Source organism: Oryzias melastigma, linkage group LG20 (assembly GCF_002922805.2).
Source record: "Oryzias melastigma strain HK-1 linkage group LG20, ASM292280v2, whole genome shotgun sequence".
Lineage (NCBI taxonomy): Eukaryota > Metazoa > Chordata > Actinopteri > Beloniformes > Adrianichthyidae > Oryzias > Oryzias melastigma.
In genome coordinates, this window is record NC_050531.1 from 4803416 (window position 1) to 4804768 (window position 1353).

Consider the following 1353-nt stretch of genomic DNA (forward strand, 5'->3'; position numbering starts at 1 on the left):
TTTTTTAAAAAGTTTTTTAGGCTGTTTTGGAGTTAGGCTAATATTTACATGCTAACTGTTACTGGCTATTATAGGGTTTTTTAGGTTATTTTAAAGTTTAGCTATTTTTTCAGCTACATGCTAGCTGTTTTGCCTAACCAAAGGATTTTTTGTTTGTTTGTTTTATTTGGCATTCAGCTAATATTTTAGCTGGCTATCAGCTTCAGCGTTTTCAGCTATCAACTTCAGCGCTTTCAGCTATCAACTTCAGCATTTTCAGCTATCAGCTTCAGCGTTTTCAGCTATCAACTTCAGCATTTTCAGCTATCAGCTTCAGCGTTTTCAGCTATCAGCTTCAGTGATTTCAGCTATCAACTTCAGCATTTTCAGCTGTCATTTTCAGCGTTTTTATCTATCAACTTCAGCATCTTCAGCGGCCAAATTCAGCTTACAGCATTCACACTAGCATTATCACAGGTAATGCTATATATCTAGTTCATAATTATTTTAAAAAGTAACAGTTTTAAAGTTTTAAAAATGTGGTTTTAGGTTGTTCAATAAATGTTTATCCTGTTCGGCCCGCGACCTAAGAAGTGTTTTATGGATTTTGGCCCCCTGTGCGAATGACTTTGACACCCCTGCTTGAAAGGAATGTGAAATGTTTTCTGTCATGAGGAATGTGTTTCCTACACACAGCAGAGGAAGGAAGAGGTGCACAGACATGCTTCCTGTGCTTTATGCAGGAGATGGAGAGGCTCGTTTAAGGACCTTTTCACTCAACAACTCTCCAGCTCACAAGGAAATCCTCAGATTTTCAGAAGAAACTTGCTTTGCTTGCAGTTTGCTTCCCAGTCTTGTGTCCTGAACAGGAATATGACTGAGATGAACCTCGTCATACGTACATGTGTTCTACAGAGTCTGTGGATGACGGTCTTTCTTTCTCCTCCGGGACGCTCTGATCAAAGACGATGGTTTCTGTGTTGGCCAGACAGAAGCCGTTGGACCGCATGATTTCTGCAAAGAACACAGAGTAGTCTTGGTGAAGTTATCAAGAACAACAGGAAGTTGTTTACTAAACAAGGACAAATACCTGATATCTTGATAGGATTCTGAAAGCAGGGCTGGATTCTGTGCACTTTATCATTCCTCAGAACTTGGTCCAGCGGAGATCGTTCAAAGAAAGTCAGCATCACCTCTGACCTAGAATACTGCAGTAGAAGGGCTTTTAGAGGACATGTCAGTACTTTTAGTTAGTATGTACCTGTGAAAGTGAAAAGGGGGTAAATGTTTTCTCACATAACAGCTCATTGAACCCAACTTTCTTATATTTTTTGTGGATTTTTTTAATATTTACAGTACAATCTTCAAACTTAT

General features: G+C 39.0%; 1 protein-coding gene across 1 annotated transcript in view; it reads right to left on the bottom strand.

Annotated features, from left to right (window-relative positions):
* The window catches only part of pxdc1b (PX domain containing 1b), a gene marked incomplete at its 5' end in the record, with an annotated part of 15704 nt that overhangs the window by 2395 nt on the left and 11956 nt on the right, over nt 1-1353 (bottom strand). The window contains 2 exon segments of the mRNA XM_024280456.2: nt 882-993; nt 1070-1187. Coding sequence (XP_024136224.1) covers nt 882-993; nt 1070-1187 — 230 coding nt within the window.